The sequence below is a fragment of the Dendrobates tinctorius genome, unplaced genomic scaffold (assembly GCF_039654945.1).
Source record: "Dendrobates tinctorius isolate UK_male_01 unplaced genomic scaffold, ASM3965494v1 ptg000097l, whole genome shotgun sequence".
In the NCBI taxonomy this organism is placed as follows: domain Eukaryota; kingdom Metazoa; phylum Chordata; class Amphibia; order Anura; family Dendrobatidae; genus Dendrobates; species Dendrobates tinctorius.
Window position 1 is genome coordinate 25,617,507 of NW_027361765.1, and position 17,406 is coordinate 25,634,912.

Consider the following 17,406-nt stretch of genomic DNA (forward strand, 5'->3'; position numbering starts at 1 on the left):
TTATCAAAATCTTATATGGGAACTTCACCTTACTGATCAGAAAAAAGAGTATTCATTGTAATATATATTTTTTTTTTTTTTTATGCTATTAATTTTAGCAACTTTACCTACGGTATACTGCAAGAGGAACAATGATTTGCATTCTTCATTTAATGACCTAGAGAGATGCAGTATATCAGTACCGGTACATTATGTATGCCAGGAAGAATGGAATTGCTCGCTCACATGAGCATATAACATGGCCGAGTGCTATCTGATGTTTTATCAAATAGCACTCTGCACAATGTTATACTCTTGGTCAGTGCCGACTTGCGCTTCCAAATCAAATAACGTTATTAGGTTTTTATTTTTTTTCACTCATGTGATTGTTACCCATGAAAGATTGCACTCTAACTGCCTTGACACTCTTTACATCTTTACATATTGTACTAATATAAATAAATAAATATATTTATAATTTTTTTTTTTTTTTTCAGATTTTTATCAATAATGAGTGGCAAAGTTCAGAGAGTGGAAAGTTGTTTCCGGTCTATAACCCAGCCACTGGAGAGCAGATATGTGAAGTTCAAGAAGCTGAGAAGGTAATCGCTTTAATAGGCCAGCTCTCACTTATGAAAAAAAACACCTGAAACTGTGTATGTATGTATGTATGTGTGTATATATATATATATATATATATATATATATATATATATATATATATATTGTCCAGTTATGGTGAAATGAACTTTTGGTAAATGTAATCTTGCTGGTGGTTGTTTATTTTCTGTTAATGTTCTTTTGTTCTTCTCAAAGACTGATGTGGATAAAGCAGTAAGAGCTGCTCGCTTGGCATTTTCCTCGGGTTCTGTATGGAGAAGAATGGATGCATCAGAAAGGGGGAGACTCTTGGATAAACTTGCTGATTTGGTTGAAAGGGAGAGGGCCATCCTTGCCGTAAGTAAATTACATTTCTATATGCTGTATATTGGGCTCATTTTTTGCATTTGTTCACTATGATAGACTGCTTCTCAATAGGCCTAATAATTAAAAAATGCACATGTGCACACTTAATTATGTGGGTTTTTTTTTTTTTTTTGCACCCGTTCTATATTTTTAAATGGTATTCATATGAGTTTTATGATGCAAGACTTTAATTCTCCACTTAACAAGCTACATCATGCTTTAAGCAACATTAAAGTAGATCACGACCTTTTGAGGACCAGGTTAATAGCATTGTGAATCTGCTCAGTGTCGGCATTTAGATGTTTTGGTCATGGCAGCGGTGGTGCGTGTTCGGTCATCGCTCTGTATAGTGGCAGTTGTAACCGCGCCTTTGGCACTGACTGACAGCCGGCCCATAAGTTGAGCTACAGTCAGTACATTGCTCTATAGCTCCTTTTGGTGGATATGTAATATACACACACAGTGTAAGAAGAAGGACCGAGCCGAGGGTACCTGTCACGATATGACTTGGCCCTGTGTGACGCGACCCGACGATCGGTCACTAAAGCAACCAAGACAGACAAGGGGACACCAGGGAAACTATTACAACGGTGGGCCCTACAATAGGGAACGGGGAAGTGGACACCTCCTGCACCCTCCTAAGGAAGAGCCCTGAACTCTCCTCACGTTCCCTATACAGGTTCTTTCAACCTGTCGCCGACCAAGTTACCTAGGTCCCTCACTTGCCCTGCACCTATCCCTTACTAGGGAACTGGCAAGTGTGGACGCTGGTCCCACCACTGTACTAATAAGACACCAATGAAAATAACAGACAGGGAAAAAACAAACACTTTGCGGTCCGATGCATTACTGCAGAGCAAGCAGAGAAAGGTACCCGAACACAGCTTCCAGCAGAAAAATCTCTGCTCCAGATCAGCTGCAAACACCACTGCTCAAAATAGCTTCTCTCTTCAGAACGGTTGGCTTCCAAATGACCTGTTATTACCAACAGTCAGCTGGTGTACCAGGTGACCTTATATAGGAAGGCGGGAGTGGTCTCCTCCAGCAGACTAACATGTAATAACACTAGCAGCCACCGGGGGCAAAAACTGATATAAACCTTTTTCCTTTCTGGTCCTCTGAGGATAATATCAGAGAATCCAGAATCTGACAGATCCAAAAATGGATCGTGACAGTACCTCTTTTATGTTGGGTCTGGAACTATTGGGGCCATCTCCTATGTTGTCCAGGGGAAAGCTTAGAGACCCAGACTGACCTTTGCACTTGTTGGCAGGGGGCGTGTCCAGGGTTATTAGGAGAGAGCACGTGCAGAAGCAGTCAGACTTGACGAAAAGAGACAACGCGCAGCCGGGATAAGTACTCTGTCCTCTGAAAACCTGAGCAGTGTAGGCCCTTACCGCAGCATTCATGATAGGATTGCCAGAGACTGTGATTGAGAATGTGCTGAGGGTCCGCTGCCTCCCGAAAGGCAAAGTGACAGAGACTCCGGACCTGTAAGTGCCACACACTTGCCGCCTAAAAGACCGAGCCTGCTATTGGGAACTGTACCCTGACACCCTGGTTCATATCAGCCAGGCCATGCTAAGCTCCGGCCAGACGCTGAACTCTATTCCTCTACCAACTCTGCTTTCCTGGAACCCGCATCAGACAGCAAAGAATCGCAACTCCAGAGGACCCTGCGCATCCATGTCCGCAAAACCACGCTGGACTCGCCGCACGCTGACCGTTGTTGGCGCCAGCTTGGTGCTCATGGACATACCACCTCGTGAGTCTCCTGGATCGTATAAGTTACACACTTAAGAACTGTTTGTTGCTCTCGCTTTATCCTGCATCACTCTCTACTAGTGATGAGCGAATATACTCGTTGCTTGGGTTTTCCCAAGTATGCTCAGGTGTCTTCCGAGTACTTTGGCGTGCTCTGAGATTTGGTTTGTGTTGACACAGCTGCATGACTTGTGGCTGCTAGACAGGCTGAATACATGTGAGGAATGCCTGTTTGTTAGGGAATTCCCACATGTATTCAGGGTGTCTAGCAGCCGTAAATCATGCAGCTACTTCGACAAAAACTAAATCTCTGCGCACGCCAAAATACTCGGAGGACACCTGAGCATGATCGGGAAAACCTGAGCAACGAATAAACTCACTCATCACTACTCTCTACTATTGCATACCCATACCCTGCCTTATCTTTATTTACCATACTTCTCCCTGCGTGGAGTACCAATCTGTTACAGTAAAAACTGTTAACCCTTGTTCTGCCTCCTGTCCATTACTGCATTGCGCAACCTGCTCACACAGGACATGGCACCCCAGCCTCTGTATATAGCCTTATGTGTCGTACTTAATCTACAGCCCCTGCATATGACCTCTGTCTTCAGTACATGCTCCTTAGCCTTCAGATAGAGTTTCTCTCATCTCTGAATCCCATGCTACTCTGTCAGGTAGGAGGAGTATGTCCTCATTGTTCCCCTGCATGAGCACATCCTGCTCGGCTGGAAATTTAAAGGTACAGCACCACTGGGGCCTGCTCAGCACCGTCGAGTGCTTCAGCTTCGCTGTACCTTGCATTACAACACATTCAGTTGCAGCACAGTAGGACCTTACAGATTGTGATGAGACTGTAAGTGATTTTATTCAAGGTACAGTGTGGCCGAGGTTGTGGTGGTCCTCAATAGTTACTAGGTGTTCGGCCCCGGGGGGGCATCTACCTGGCCCCGGGGGGGGCATCTACCTGTCCCCCTGCCCAATCCGGCCCTGCTTGTATATTGTGTTGTCTGTAATCACTAAGAGCTAATAAAAAGCCAAAAAAAGGAAATCTATAGATTAGTCATGGCTGAAAAAAAATACAAGTTGAACATAATTTCACATACAACATAAAAAACGGGCAAAATTGTTGGCACCTTTCCAAAATTGGGGAGAAACAACTTTGTTTCAAGCATGTGAGGCTCGTTCCATCACACCTGTGGCAATTAACTGGTATGGGCAATATGGAAATGCATGAAACCAGATAAAAATAGATGTTAACTCAATCCTTGCTTTGTGTGCCACACTTGGCATGAAGGACAGAAAGATGAGAAGAGAACTATTTGAGGATTTGAGAGCCAAAATTTTTGAACAATATCAATTCTTAAGTCCATCTCCACAGATTTTGATGTTCCTTTGTCCATGCGCAACATAATCATGAAGATTGAAACCATGGCACTGTAGCTAATCTCTCTGGACAGGATGGCAGAGAAAAATTGAACAGTTACAATGCAGGATAGTCCAGATGCTGAATAAGCATCTCCAATCAAGTTCCAAAGAAATTTAAGCTGACTTGCAGGCTCAGGGTGGATCAGTGTCAACTGTCAACATTTAAATGAAATTAAATTCTATGGCAGAAGATCCAGGATGACCCACTGCTGACACAGAGACCTAAAAAAGCTAGACTGCAGTTTGCAAAAATGTACATAAGTAAGACAAAATCCTTCTGGGAAAGCGTCTAGTGGACAGATGAGACCAAGATGGAGCTTTTTGTTAAAGCGCATCATTCTTCTGTTGACTGATAATAGAATGAAAAAAGAACACAGTGCCTACAGACAAATATGGTGAAGGTTCAAAGATGTTTTGGGGTTGACTTTTCTACCTTGGGCACTGGGTGCCTTGACTGTGCAAGGCATCATGAAATCTGAAGATTACCAAAGGATTTTGAGTTGCAACGTTGTTCTCAGTGTCAGGAAAAATGGGTTTGTGTTGTAGGTCATGGGTTTTCCAAACATACTTCAAGAAGCACCCAGAAATCATAGAATCATAGAATGGTAGATTTGGAAGGGACCTGCTGGGGCATCTGATCCAACCCACTGCTCAAAGCGGAGTTCACTAAATCATCCCAGACAGATGTCTGTCCAGCCTCTGTTTGAAGACTTCCATTGAAGGAGAACTCACCACCTCTCGTGGCATCCTGTTCCACTCATTGATCACCCTAACTGTCAAGATTTTTTTTTTAATATCTAATCTGTGTCTCCTCCCATTCAGTTTCACCCCATTGCTTCTAGTCTTTCCTTCTGCAAATGAGAATAAAGCTGATCCTTCTACTTTGTGACAGCTTTGAGATATTTGTAGACAGCTATTAAGTCTCCTTTCAGTCTTCTTTCTTTGCAAGCTAAATATTCCCAAATCCTGTAACCACTCCTCCATAGGAAATGGTTTGCAAATAAGTCACTATTCTGGTCACTCTCTTCTCTAAAGTTGCTCCAGTTTGTTGATGTGGTTTTTTTTTTTGTTTGTTTTTTTGTGGTGTCCAAAACTGGACACCGTATTCCAGATGAGGTCTGACCAAAGAGGAGTAGAGGGCAATAATGACTTTACGTTTTCTAGACTCTATGCTTCTGTTAATATATCCCAGAATTGTATTTACCTTTTTTGCTGCTGCATCATACTGTTGACTCATTTAGTCTGTGATCTTTGGAAATAAAGTGCTAGAGAGTTCTGAAGTGGCCAGCAATGAGTCCAGATCTAAATCACATTGAACATTGAAAATTTGCTGTTGGAGAAGGCATCCTTCAAATATGAGAGACATGGAGCAGTTTGCAAAAGAGTGATCCAAAATCCCAGATAAGAGATGGTTTAAGAAGCTTGTTGATGGTTATAGAAGGCAACTGATTGCAGTTATTTCTTCCAAGGGTGTTTTTCTGTGTTTTTGTGTTGTTCCAATACACACAGGAAATTAAACGTGTATAACAAAACGTGTAATTGCAATCATTTTCTGGAACTATTTTAAGGGTGCCAACACAACGCAATATGAGAGCTGGCACAGGAGATGTCTCAAACACCAACTGGATAGGCACACCCTGTCACTTGTGCTGCTTGGTAATGTAAGTGTTGCCAGAATACCTCAAGGATAATATTTTATATTTTTCCAGCAAGAGGCATTTACCATATATATTTGTGCCAAGTAGTGTTCTCCAGCTTTACCACTAGCTACTGTAACACTCTATTGCAAACAAAATTAATTTTGGAGGGGTAAGTAACCACAAACTAACATCACTTGTGGAATAACTTCATATAAAACAAGGTGTTGGTTCTTAACATTTGACTCCAAACATTTTCTCAATTTTCAGACCTCATTTAGTATAGCATGGTTTCCAGTAAGTGTTTTTCTAACTCACTTTATACTTCTGTGTTAAGGCAATTTATTTCAGCTTTATAATTGCTGGCTTTACTTTTTTATTATATAAGTAAAAACTAAAGTGTTGACCTTCCCATTCACTTCTCAGACACTGGAGTCCCTAAATAGCGGCAAACCCTTTCTACAGTCTTTTTATGTGGATCTCCAAGGTGTGATTAAAACATTACGGTACTATGCTGGCTGGGCAGATAAAATACATGGCATGACCATTCCTGCAGGTAGGTTCTACATAATCTTACTGCAATAATCTCGAATACAGTAATGATGACTTGACACTGCAGATATTTTGAAAGGATAACATTTAGAATGGTTACTAATGTTTTTTGAACCCTAGGTTCACTTTTTTTTTTTCTGTATTATAGATGGGGATTACTTCACATTTACAAGACATGAACCAATCGGAGTATGTGGACAGATCATCCCTGTGAGTATCAATAAGTTTTATTGAACTAGGTGTCTTAATTTTCAGGGACTCTGTCACCAGTTCCCCGCCCCCACCTAACTACAGTGCATCATAATGTATAGACAAGAGACCCTGATTCCAGGGAATGTCACTGGTCTGCTTAGTGTAGTTTTCATAAAATCAATGTTTTATCAGCAGGAGATTATCACTAGAGGACTAGTAAATCTGCTCAGTATAACCCCACCACAATTATTGGCATGTTTCTGTGTATATTGTGTATAGTCAGAAAGCTGACCATCTTTGGTGTGGGCGAGGTTATGTAGAGCTCAACATTCAGACAGCAGGTAGCGTTAAAGCAGCTCAGTAAGTGACACATTCCTGGAATCTGGGTCTCTGCCCTTAATTCCTGCTACTATCGGATGTGGAGTCAAAAACTTAGTGAAAGAATCTCTGTAAAAATCTCTGTAAAATCATACTCACATGAGTCACAGCTGTCTTTTTTTTTTTTTTTTTTTTTTTTTTTTATGAATAGAAATATCTCTACGGTTTCTAGAGTTTGCAATAAAAATGAAATGGCATGTAAAATATACTTAATTTCTCAGGATAAATTGGTAACTTTAGTGAATTGTGGATTTGGGGAAGAATATCATGGTGTATACTGTAATTTTGTTATTATAATTTAGTAGATCACAAAATTGAGTACACCATTCACATTTTTGTAAAAAAAAATTTCTCTTTTCATGGGACAACACTGAAGATATGACATTGATATAATGTAGTCAGTGTACAGCTTGCATAACAGTGTAAATTTGGTGTGCCCTCTAAATAACTCAACACACAGCCATTTAATGCCTAATCAGCTAGCAACAAAAGTAAGTACACCCTAAGTTAAAATTGGGAAATTGTGCCCAATTGGCCATTTAACTTCCCCCATTGTCATGTGACTTATTAGTGTTACAAGGTTTCAGGTGTGAATGGGGAGCTGGTGTGTTAAATTTGGTGTTTATCTCTTTCACACACTCTCATACTGACCACTGGAAGTTCCATATTGCACCTCATGGTAAAGAACTCTGAGGATCTAAAAAAAAAAGAATTGTTGCTCTACATAAAGATGGCATAGAGTATAAGAAGATTGCCAACACCCTGAAACTGAGCTGCAGCATGGTGGGCAAGACCATAGAGCGGACAAGACAGGTTCCACTCAGAATTGGCCTCTCCATGGTCGACCAAAGAAGTTAAGTGCAAGTGCTCAGCGTGATATCTGTCTCTTCAAAATAGACGTCTGAGTGTTGCCAGCACTGCTGCAGAGGATAAAGGTGTTGGGGGGGGGGGGGGGTGGTTCAATCTGTCAGTGCTTAGAACATATGCCTTACATTGCATCAAGTTGGTCTGCTTGGCTGTTGTCTCAGAAGGAAGACTCTTCTAAATATCATGCTAAATACAAGCAGACTAAGGACCTGGATGACTGGACCCATGTCCTGTGGGCTGATGAGACCAAGATTAACTTATTTGATTCAGATGGTGTCAAGCGTGTGTGGCTGCAACCAGGTTAGAAGTACAAAGACAAGAGTTTGCCTACAGTCAAGCATGGTGGTGAAGCGATGGCCGGGGAAGCCACCTCTGTGCAGGGAGACTACGGTACACAAGATGAGGTGCAAACAACAAAGGGTTAATTTATTGACAGGCAAGGAATGCAGTGATAGGAAGGAATAAACAGGGGTATGCAATGGCAAAAGACAATTTACAAGAGTGATATTCTTTAGGTGGGCCGTCAAATAGCACAGAGCTCCAACTATCACAGATCAATATAGTTTCAGCAGGCAAAGCAGCACAAACGCAGTATGATGCTACTCTAACTATAGCCTACCTGGCCTTTGCTACATAGGCCGCATGGCTGCTGTGCTCTGTCTCTTGCAGCCTGTCCTAGGCCCTAACGTGCACAAAAGAGGTTAAACCTCACAGTAACATTGGAGTCTCAGTCCAGTGGGGCCCCCAGCAGTCCAGTAAGATGGTGCACACGTCCTTCTGGAAGCTCTGTGAAACTTTGTTTTCTACTTGCTTGAGGGTCCTGGAGATGCTCCTAGAAAACGGCAGATTCCGGTCTTGTATTTCTTCGTGGCTCCTCACAATAACACAAGACAGCCACCTTTTGGTTATCCCCAGAAGAGTCTGCACAATCTCATAAGTTCAATCAATGTCTGGCTGTGAGTCTTCTGCTCACAGCTCCAGGCACACCGTCCACCTGTAGAAACGTCAGCTCGGCACACAGGAAACAGCCCCTCCCATCTCCAGTGCTGGTAGAACAACCCACACAGTCTTTGGCAGGGGAGAACAGAATGTACCATTGCACCAGCCAAGGGAGTGCTGTCTCTTAAAGTGGCAGCGTGTCTCTGCTGTTCATAGCAACGCCACCCCCTTACAGTGGTGTGGCTGCATGAGTGATGCTGGATGTTGGGAGCGTTCATTGACGGAACCATGAATGCCAACATGGATTGTCAAATGTTGCAGCAGAGCATGATCTCCTTCCCTTGGGAGACTGTTCTCTAGGGCAGTGTCCCAACATAAGTATTCCAACATAATGACCCCAAACAGACCTCTCCAGACAACCACTGCCTTCCAAAAGAAACTGAGGGTAAAGTTGCTGGGCTGGCCAAGTATGTGTCCAGACCTAAACCCTTTTGAGCATCTGTGGGGCATCCTCAAAAAGAATGTGGAAGAGCACTAGGTCTCTAACCTCCACCAGCTCTGCAATGTCGTCATGTAGCAGTGGAAGATGTTTCTTTTGGCAACCTGTGAAGCTCTAGTGAACTCTATGTTCAAGAGAGTTAAAATGCTTGTAAATAATGGTGCCCACGCAAAATATTGACACTTTGGCCATTTTCACTTAGCGATGTACTCGCTTTTCTTGCTAGCAGTTTAAACATCAATGCAGGGATGCACAACTCCAGTCCTCAAAGGCCACAACAGTGCAGGTCTTTAGGATTTCCTTATCAATAAGTGAGTAAATTAAGAAATCCTGAAAACATGCACTGTTGGTGGCTCTCGAGGATTGGAGTTGTGCACCCCTGCATTAATGGCTGTGAGGGTTTTTTAGTATGTACGTTAAAAAAAATATACTGCTTAAAAAAATAAACACAATGTAAATGTCTAATTTAACTTCAAGTCAATCACTCTCCTGCTGTTGTGTAAATTGAAGAGACAACTGGTAGAAATGTTAGGCAATTAGCAAGACAACCCCTATAAAGGAGGTGTTCTGCAGGGGGTGACCACAGACCATTTCTCTGTTCTCATACTTTTGGTCACTTTTGCATTTTTTCATTGCTCTCACCACTAGAGGTACTGTACAATAGAATGAAGCAGTGTCTACAGCCCACAAAAGTTGCTCAGGTAGTGTGGCTAGTCCAGGATGGCACATCAATGTGATCTGTGACAAGAAGAGTAGCGGTGTCTTGTCTGCACAGTGTCCATAGCATGAAGTAGATACTAGGAGACGTGGAGGGGCCATAAGAGGGCAGCAGGACCCATATAAGATCAGATAAGATAATCCTTTAATCGTCCCACCATGGGGAAATTCAGAGCATTACAGTAGCAAGGCAGGAACAAGTACAGATACAGATGCATAAAGGCATTACATTGACAGTAGGTAGGTACATATACGGGGGGAAAAAAAAAAAAAATGTAACCGGACTGTCACAACTTTGGATCTATCAGTTCTCTGTTTGGGTCGTTCTCCGTTTTGGACAGTGCTGGTTATACAGCCTAACTGCAGCAGGAAGGAAGGACTTTCGATAGCGCTCCCTTTCACATTTAGGATGAAGTAGTCGGTCACTGACAGTACTGCACATCTTTGTCACGGTCTCATGCATTGGATGGGAATCATTTGCACCATGTAGCTCACCTTGGCCAGTATCCTCCTGTCTCCTACTTCCTGAACTGGATCAAGGGGGCATCCCAGGACAGAGCTGGCCCTTCTAATCAGTTTGTCCAGCCTATTCCTATCCCTGGTTGATATGCCACTACCCCAGCACGCCACACCAAAGAAGATGACTGATGCCACAACAGAGTTGAAGAAGGATGCAAGGAGTGCCCCTCTAACTCTGAAGGCTCTCAGCCTTCCGAGCAGATAAATCCTGCTTTGGCTCTTCCTGTACATTTCATCCAAGTGATGGGCCCAGTCAAGCTTATTATTGAGGATCACACCAAGGTACTTATAGGTGTCGACTATCTCAATGTCATTTCCCTGAATGTCCTCCTTTGTGCAAGGAGGAGCAGTGCCAGAGTCCTGCAAAGTGACCACCAGCAGGCCATTAACATCCATGTGTCTCCTCAAACTGTCAGAAACACTCTGAGGGTGGTATGAGAGCCCGAGGTCTACAAGTGGGTGTTGTGCTTACAGCCCAGCACTATGCTGGGCAATTGGCATTTGCCAGAAAACACAAAGATTGGCAGATTCAACATTGGCACCCTGTACGCTTCACGGATGAGAGCAGGTTCACACTGAGCACACATGACAGAGTCTGGAGAATGCCACGTTGCACCACGGACTGTCCAGGAGTTGACTGATGCTTTAATCTAGGTCTGGGAGAAGATTCCTGAGGAGAACATCTGCAGCCTCATCAGGATCGAGCATTGTATTGAAGTCATACAGGCACATGGAGGCAGCACACACCACTGAGCATAATTTCCTTGTCTTGAGGCATTTCCACCAAAGTTGGATCAGCCTGTAATTTGATTTTACACTTTGATTTTGAATATCGTTCCAAATCCAGACCTCCATGGGATATTAATTTTGATTTTCATTGATCATATTTGTTGTTCGCAACGCATTCCACTATGTAAGAAATAAAAATTTGCGGCTGGAATATTTAATTCAGTGATAACTAGGATATGGTAGTTTAGTGTTGCTATATATGTATTATCTTTCTCATACATGTTTATTTTGTCTTTCTCTTTGTGGTATTAAGAACAGTAGATACCTGAGCGCCAGATGGGGAAAGGGGAGTTTATCACCAACATAACTACATTGCTTTTTAGGATTGGAGATTGGACAAAGTAATTATCTTAACAAATGTAATCAGGAACCTTTCATGTTCTAGTGTATGTGAATTGCTATAGCATATAACTAGTGGAACATTTAAATCCTATACAGTCTCCCATCTAACACACCCATGGAAAATTCTTGGGGCAGGCATACTGTATGACTGTAATATCAAAGGAAATTTGCACACTGGCTTTTATGAGAAACTTTCTTTAATGTGGTGATTTCCTGTAAAATGCTATCTTCCATGCATCAAATTTTTGATGTCACAGTATATAGAGTTGAGGGAGCACTGCTTATTTATCTGCAGAGGTGGTCAGAATCAACATTTCTAAACTTCATTCTGCAAGTTTCCTTCTTCAGTTCTCATCCATCTGTAACTAATAGCATTTTGAGACAGAACAGTAGTCAAAGAAATTCCTTACCTTCAATAGATCATTCAGTGTTCTTATTTTTGTGTCTTGCATAGCTTGATGTACACTCAAATCCATTTCTACAGATGGTGCAGCCTGCTAGATTATAATAATAAATTTTTTTTCTATACCGCCGACATATTCCGCAGCACTTTACATTTCAGAGGGGACTTCTACAGACAATAGACATTACAGCATAACAATAATCATATCGATCATAACAGATACCAAGAGGAATGAGGGCCCTGCTCGCAAGATTACAATCTATGAGGGAAAAAAGGTAGACACGAAAGGTGGGTGGTAATTGCCCTGATTGTATGGACCAGTCATAATGTTAAGTGTGTAACAGTACAGACACAGAGGGCTAATAGATGCATAAAGCATGTGGAAACATGATGCAGGGAAACTGGTTATGGTAAAACTTTTGACTGTGCCACACAGGGATAGATTGGGTTAATGTGCTGAGGCAGTAGGCCAGTCTGAATAAATGCATTTTCAGGGCACGCTTAAAATTGTAGGCATTGGGGACTAATCGCATTGACCTGGGAGGTGCATTCCAAAGAATTGGTGCAGCACATGTATAGTCTTGGAGACAGGAGTGGGAGGTTCTGATTATTGAGGATGCCAACCTCAGGTCATCAGCAGAACGGAGGGCGCGGGTAGGGTGGTATAATGAAACAAGGGAGGAGATGTAGGGTGGTGCTGCCCCATGGCAAGCTTTGTGGGTGAGGGTAATAAGTTTGTACTGGATTCTGGAGTGGATGGGTAGCCAGTGTAATGACTGGCACAAGGTAGAGGCATCGGTGTAACAATTGGCGATTTATGTAAATATTCACTAAAAATGATCTTGTGTGTGACAAAGCACATGGCTAAATCAAGATGTACCAGCTTATACTAGATATTTGAAGATCCTAAGCAATACATAGTTCCCCCCCATAGTCCTTTTGCTAGTGATGGTCGGAGCAAAACATTGTCTTGTTGTCACTACTTGGCAGTAGAACAAGTTGTTTTTTTTCATGTAAAGACTGAATATTGAGATCCGAAGGCTGAGCTAGGAATTTGTTTCTGAGGGGGTGGAGGGAAACCTCTGAGTGGGCCCCTAACCATGTATCCCCGATTTACAAATATTGCAGTGCACCCTAATAGTAGCTGTAGGAGATCTCAGCAGATGACAGAGCTGCTACTAAAAAGAAATCTCTATACAAAGTCCAACACTCATATTACTGTGATATGATGACCATATAGTGGTAGATACCAGTCCTGCAGACCATATAAATGATTACAGTACAATTTATTGATGGTGATTCAAAGCTGACATTCTTTCTGATGGAGTCATTCACTTTTTCCGTCTTTTCCCTCTGGCCCAGACCAACATGGCAACTTCTTCCAGCCAGTCCTCTGCTGCGGAGATTACAACAGACACACATGACTTCTCACATTTCAGGCATGTCTCCATCTATCCCCAACCTGCACAACATTCTCATCCTACTGATACCCCAGTACTGAGCCGCTGCTGCAATATGTGTCTCTATTGCTGCATCTGTGTTCCCTCTAATTTTCCTACTACTGGAGTCCTAGATTCCCTTTCCATTGTACTCGTAAATTACGATGTCAACAAAAGTGCTCCACAAACGCTAATATACCCCTACAGTGAATTACTCCAAAGTACCCTCCACACGCACAGTATGATGACCCTATTGTACCCTACCCTTCAACTGCTTGGAAAATTGTGTGGTGACCCCAATACAGTATGATCGCCCCCCCCCTGCACAGTATGATTGACCCCACGTGAACCTTCACACTGTATAATTGCTTGCATACAGTTTAAAGACTCCCTCATAAGCCTCTAAATATAATAGCCCCCACATAGTCCTCCAGGCAGCATAATGCACCCCATAGTCAATTCAGCATAATGTACCCCATGGGCCATGCAGTATAATGAACCACCTGGCCCGTACAGTATAATACACCCCATAGTACTCAATTCAATATTATGGCCACCACAATGTTCTATAAAAATAAATAAAATACAATACTCCTAGTTCCTTCGCTGCTTCGGTGACTGCAGCTTGTCTTTAGAAGCGTCACAAATCTCAGCGTAGAGGACGCTATATAGCGACGTCATCACACTGAGACGTCAGATGCCGAGGAAGAATGATGAGGAGAAAGAGTAAGGAGATGCAAGAGCACTAAAATGCTTGTTACTTGATTCAAGCAATTTCTAATGTTTGGGTACTCGTAACGTGTATTGTTATGAATGGGTCACCAAGGAGGATAGCAGGCCCAGGCTAAGCCACAGAAAACCAGAGAGGTTGGTAACTAAGCGGATGCAGACTCCTGATCCTGTCCACACAACTAGCAGTAGCCGTGGAGCGTACCTATGATTATCCTTGACGCCTCGGCACAACCGGAGAGCTAACTAAGCAAGGAAGGGGAAATCTAAACTGCCCCAGAGCAGACCCCAAAGGAATAGATAGCCCCCAAACATATATTGTCGGTGAGACCAGATGAAAACATAAACGCAGGCAGAAAACTAGACTGAGCAAACGATGGGGCCCACACTGACTAGACAGGACAGGAAAAGAAAGACACTGTCTGCAATCACGCAAAAAACCCTGCAAAAAGTCCAACACGTCTGATGCACAAAAAACACTGAAGTCACATGACTTCGCCCCCACTATATCAGCACTCTGGTATATTCTGAAAGCAAAGCAAAAAGAGACCAATATAACAGGGGACAAAACAAACTGGCACAAGCAGTAACATATGGGCGGTGATTCAGCACAGCCCCAGCCGGAGCTGGCTGACCCACACAAAGCAGAGAGAGACAAAACCAGATCAAATGCAAACAGAATAGCAAATGAACCACTTAGCTGAACCATGCAGGGACAGAGCAGGAGACATCAGACCTCAGGAGGCACAAGAAGAAAATCACCAGCAGGGATAGAGGGAGTCAGCTGTCTTAAATTCCAGTCAGAAACCCCAGATCTCCGATCGACTTCCTCATTATCAGGTGGCAAGCCCCTGTCAATCAGATCAGCTCCACTACCTCCAGTAACCACCAGAGGGAGCCCAGAAAGAGAACCAGCAACCCCTCTGTCAATCTGACCAGCTCCACTACCTTCAGTAATCACCAGAGGGAAGCCAGAGAGAGAATTCACAACAGTGTATAATGGAAATCGATGGAATTTTTCTCACAGACCCTACAAGGAGGAATGGAGGGGGCAGTGACAATGTTGAAATGGATGGAAAAAGTGCTGAATGGAAGGAGAACAGCATGTAGAGGGCTCCTAGGCATATCTCTGACTCCGAGATCACTGCTGAGAACAATAACATAGTAACATAGTTATTAAGGTTGAAGAGAGACTTTAAATCCATCTAGTTCAACCCATATCCTATCCTAACTTGCCCTAACATGTTGATCCAGAGGAAGGCAAAAAAAACCCATGTGGCAAACAGTATGCTTCACATTGGGGAAAAAAATTCCTTCCCGACTCCACATACGGCAATCAGACTAGCTCCCTGGATCAACGCAATATTAAGGAAACTAGTGTATATACCCTGTAATATTACACTTTTCAAGAAAGGCATCCAGTCCCTTCTTAAATTTTAGTAGGGAATCACTCATTACAACATCATATGGTATCACACTTTTACTCCACTTTAAGGAATGACAATAAAACATTCCAAACCGACGAGAAATTGCATTTTACATGAAAAAGTTACACTTTTTTTTTCCTGTATAATGTATATAAGGCTAAATTTAAAAAGGACTTATAAAATATAATTTTTTTAAGTAAAAGCAAATTTAATGTTTTTATTAAAAATGGGAAATTTTGGTGTAATTAATGAAGGAAGCATGAAGTGTCAAATATTAGGGACTCGGATACACCATGTATTAGACACATAAAGGAGGGCTTCATAGACCTTTCTGTTCACATTTTCATATAGTGGTACTCCAAGACTCACTAAGTGTCATCCATACACCCTTGAAGGCACCAACTGTAGTGCCTCAATCAAATATTTTTAACAAAGTGTAGTTGTGGTACTCCTACACTCATAAAAGCTCTGCACACATTGCAAATCCTACCAATAATTACAAGCAGGGTCACCATACACACCTAAAGGCTCCAACTGTAGTGCCTCATAAAAAATTAAGAAAGTGCAGTTGTGGTACTTCTACACTCATAAAAGCTCTGCACAGTGCAAAGCCAGGAAATTTTTTTATGTAGGATCATCCATAGATGCTAGGAGGTAAAAACTAGAGATGAGCGACTTTGCCTCCGGGAGGGTCGAGTCGGGTTTCGGACCACCCAACTTTACCAAAAGTCGAGTCGAATGAAATCGGCCGACTATCGGCAAAAGTTGGAGTTCCGACCGAAACCCGATCCCAATGCAAGTCAATGGGAAATAAAAGTGGGTAGTGGGTGGAGGACAGTAAACACACCTACAGTGCCATTTCAATTGCAATGACCTCAATTCTTAATACTTAAGCTTGTCAACCTTAATTTACTTTATAATAGTAACGCATTGAAAACTGGGGGTTATTTGGCTAAAGTTGTGGGGGGTACAGCTCAGTTAGGGAGGTGGAAAAACTAGCATATGTTGAGGTGTAGGCTGGACGTTCAGCAGCTGCAAATGGAGGAATTGGAGAGGTCAGAGGAAGAGGAGGACATTTTGCTGTCAAACTGTCATCAGGGGAAGGTGGTACAAAATCTTTTGAAACCCAGGCATGGTTCATTTTAATGAAGGTGAGATCACCTACATTTTGGGTCGACAGCCATGTCCTTTCTGTCAGGATTGACCCAGCAGCACTGAAGACTCTTTCAGATAGCACACTACCAGCAGGGCAAGCGAGCTCCTGTAAGGCATATTGTGCCAATTCAGGCCAGGTGTCCAGTTTACAGGCCCAATAGTCAAAGGGGAATGAACTATGAGGGAGAACATCGATAGGGGAGGAGAGGTAATTTTGAACCATAGTTGACAACTGCTGTCTCCTGTCTGTTGCAATCGATTCAGTATTACCAGTCGTGTGAGCAGTACTCGAGAAATCAGTCCACAACATGGTCATGAAACCCCTGTCTCCAACGCCACTTCAGCTGTGTGCACCACAAACACCTCTTCCATGTTGCCCAGTATGGCTCGTGGTAGAACCTGCACCAGTGCTGTGTGCTGGGAATGCCTCTAACAAACGATTTACCAGAGTTGCTTGTTTGTTCGCCAGTATTAGCTCTAGGTTCTCCTGTGGCATGATGTTCTGTAATTTGCCTTTATAGTGTGGATCGAGGATGCTGGCCAACCAGTAGTTGTCATCCTTCATAATTTTGGCAATGCTGGGGTCGCTTTTAAGGATCTGCAAGAGATAATCACACATGTGGGCCAATGTTCCAGGTGTCAATAATGCACTGCCAGTGGTGGGTGGAGGAGCACTTTCTGCCAA

At 42.8% G+C, this 17,406-nt stretch overlaps 1 protein-coding gene across 5 annotated transcripts in view; it reads left to right on the plus strand.

Annotated features, from left to right (window-relative positions):
* The window catches only part of ALDH1A2 (aldehyde dehydrogenase 1 family member A2), a 113,604-nt gene that overhangs the window by 33,339 nt on the left and 62,859 nt on the right, over positions 1 to 17,406 (plus strand). For all 5 annotated transcript variants that reach the window (XR_012234392.1, XM_073586976.1, XM_073586974.1 and 2 more), the window contains 4 exons: positions 477 to 581; positions 796 to 936; positions 6,201 to 6,330; positions 6,475 to 6,536. Coding sequence is in view for 4 of the 5 variants with exons in the window: in XM_073586974.1 (XP_073443075.1) it covers positions 477 to 581; positions 796 to 936; positions 6,201 to 6,330; positions 6,475 to 6,536 (438 nt within the window). In the remaining variant the exon portion in view is untranslated. The remainder of the gene's footprint in view (positions 1 to 476; positions 582 to 795; positions 937 to 6,200; positions 6,331 to 6,474; positions 6,537 to 17,406) is intronic.